Here is a 1,618-nt window from a genome sequence, read left to right as displayed (position 1 = left end):
ATTGCCAGAACAGCAACGGCTCAGGATGACATTACTGTTGGATTCGCAGTTATATTCGATGATTCTATAGGGAGACGGAACAACATCAACAGTCCTATTCATTGGTGAATTGATGAAGATGGCTTCTCGTTATGTAGCTGAGGTTTGTGTTAGATTGCTTTGTAATCCATAGGGAGTGCATCCTAGACTACTTACAGATGGATTTGAAATTGCAAAGAATGAAACATTAAAGTTCCTTGACGATTTTGCTGTAGGAGTGTTTATTCCAAGTGATTTGTAGGAACCTGAAGAGGATATCGAGAATGATCGCGAATTGCTATACAATGTTGCTCGAACCTCTCTTCGTACCAAACTTCCCGAAGATGTGTGTTTCTATTACACAACTCATACGTAGCTTGCTGATCACCTCACTTCCATGGTTACAGATGCTGTTTTGACAGTGAAACGTCCAGGCAAACCTCTAGATATTCTGATGATCGAACAAATGGAGATGATTACAAAGGATGCGATGGACAGCAAGTTGGTTCGCGGTCTGGTTGTGATGAGTGGTGTCTCTAATGAGTAGGTCATGGATCATGGAACCCGTCATCCTGATATGCCAAAGTCTCTGAAGAACTGTTACATATTGATTCTGAACGTGTCGTTAGAGTATGAAAAGAGGTGAGTGAGAGTCATGAGAGTGATATTCAGTGAAGCCAACTCGACTTTTGTGTACAGCACAGCACAGGAGCGAGATGAGTTGGTTGCAGCAGAACGCAAATTCACAGATGACAAGGTACGTTCAATTATCGATTTCAAGAACTTCATGTGTTCTCCTGAAAACGGCAAGAATTTCGTGGTGATCAATCAGAAGGGTATTGATCCTCTCTCTCTGGATATGCTTGCGAAGGCAGGTAGGGATGAGATTGGTTTCTCACACAGGGATCATGGCATTGCGTCGTGCGAAGCGTCGGAACATGGAACGTCTCTCTCTGGCATGTGGCGGTATCCCTGTGAACAGTGTCGAGGATCTAACACCTGAAGTGTTGGGGTATGCAGGAAGTGTGTATGAGCAGACATTGGGTGAGGATAAGTATTGTTTTGTTGAAGATGTTCAAAACCCCTTCTCATGCACACTGTTGTTGAAGGGACCCAATCAGCAGGTTGTATCCCAACTGAAGGATGCAGCACGCGATGGAATACGGGCTGTGAAGAATGCCCTGGAGGATCGAAAGCTGGTTCCTGGTGCAGGAGCATTTGAACTGGCTACCTATTCACATCTGATGCAGTTTGCAGAGACAGTGGAAGGAAAAGCGAAATTGGGTGTACGTGCATTTGCTGATGCTCTTCTTGTGATTCCAAAGACGCTAGCAGAGAATAGTGGATTTGATGTGATGGTTGGAATGAAGGAGGTATTTGAGGAATAGGACACAATTCTTGACGTGCAACATGAAATTCAGAAGGAGAATATGAAGGGTGGAATTGATATTCTGACTGGCAAGGCAATGTTGCCTTCTATTGAAGGAGTGTGGGATAATTATCGTGTTAAGAGACAATTCATTCAACTAAGTACAGTCATCGCCAGTCAGTTACTCCTGGTGGATGAAGTAATGAGTGCTGGAAAGAATATGGGTCAACA

General features: G+C 43.8%; 2 protein-coding genes across 2 annotated transcripts; both read left to right on the top strand.

Moving 5' to 3' along the window:
* Positions 1–118: 118 nt before the first annotated feature.
* On the top strand, positions 119–394 carry JH06_5945 (hypothetical protein; the record flags this gene model as incomplete). The annotated part of the gene is made up of 3 exons (XM_014669256.1): positions 119–142; positions 173–250; positions 281–394. 3 exons carry the CDS (start codon positions 119–121, stop codon positions 392–394), a joined length of 216 nt encoding a protein of 71 aa, XP_014524742.1.
* A 21-nt stretch (positions 395–415) lies between these two features.
* Positions 416–1,406, top strand: JH06_5651 (hypothetical protein; the record flags this gene model as incomplete). The annotated part of the gene is made up of 4 exons (XM_014669255.1): positions 416–538; positions 566–660; positions 691–854; positions 898–1,406. The coding sequence occupies 4 exons, from the start codon at positions 416–418 to the stop codon at positions 1,404–1,406; spliced, it is 891 nt and encodes a 296-aa protein (XP_014524741.1).
* Between the last annotated feature and the right edge of the window lie 212 nt (positions 1,407–1,618).

The sequence above is a fragment of the Blastocystis sp. subtype 4 genome (assembly GCF_000743755.1).
Source record: "Blastocystis sp. subtype 4 strain WR1 chromosome Unknown seqid_0787, whole genome shotgun sequence".
Taxonomy (NCBI): Eukaryota; class Bigyra; order Opalinata; family Blastocystidae; genus Blastocystis; species Blastocystis sp. subtype 4.
This window is presented reverse-complemented; position numbering and strand designations above follow the sequence as displayed.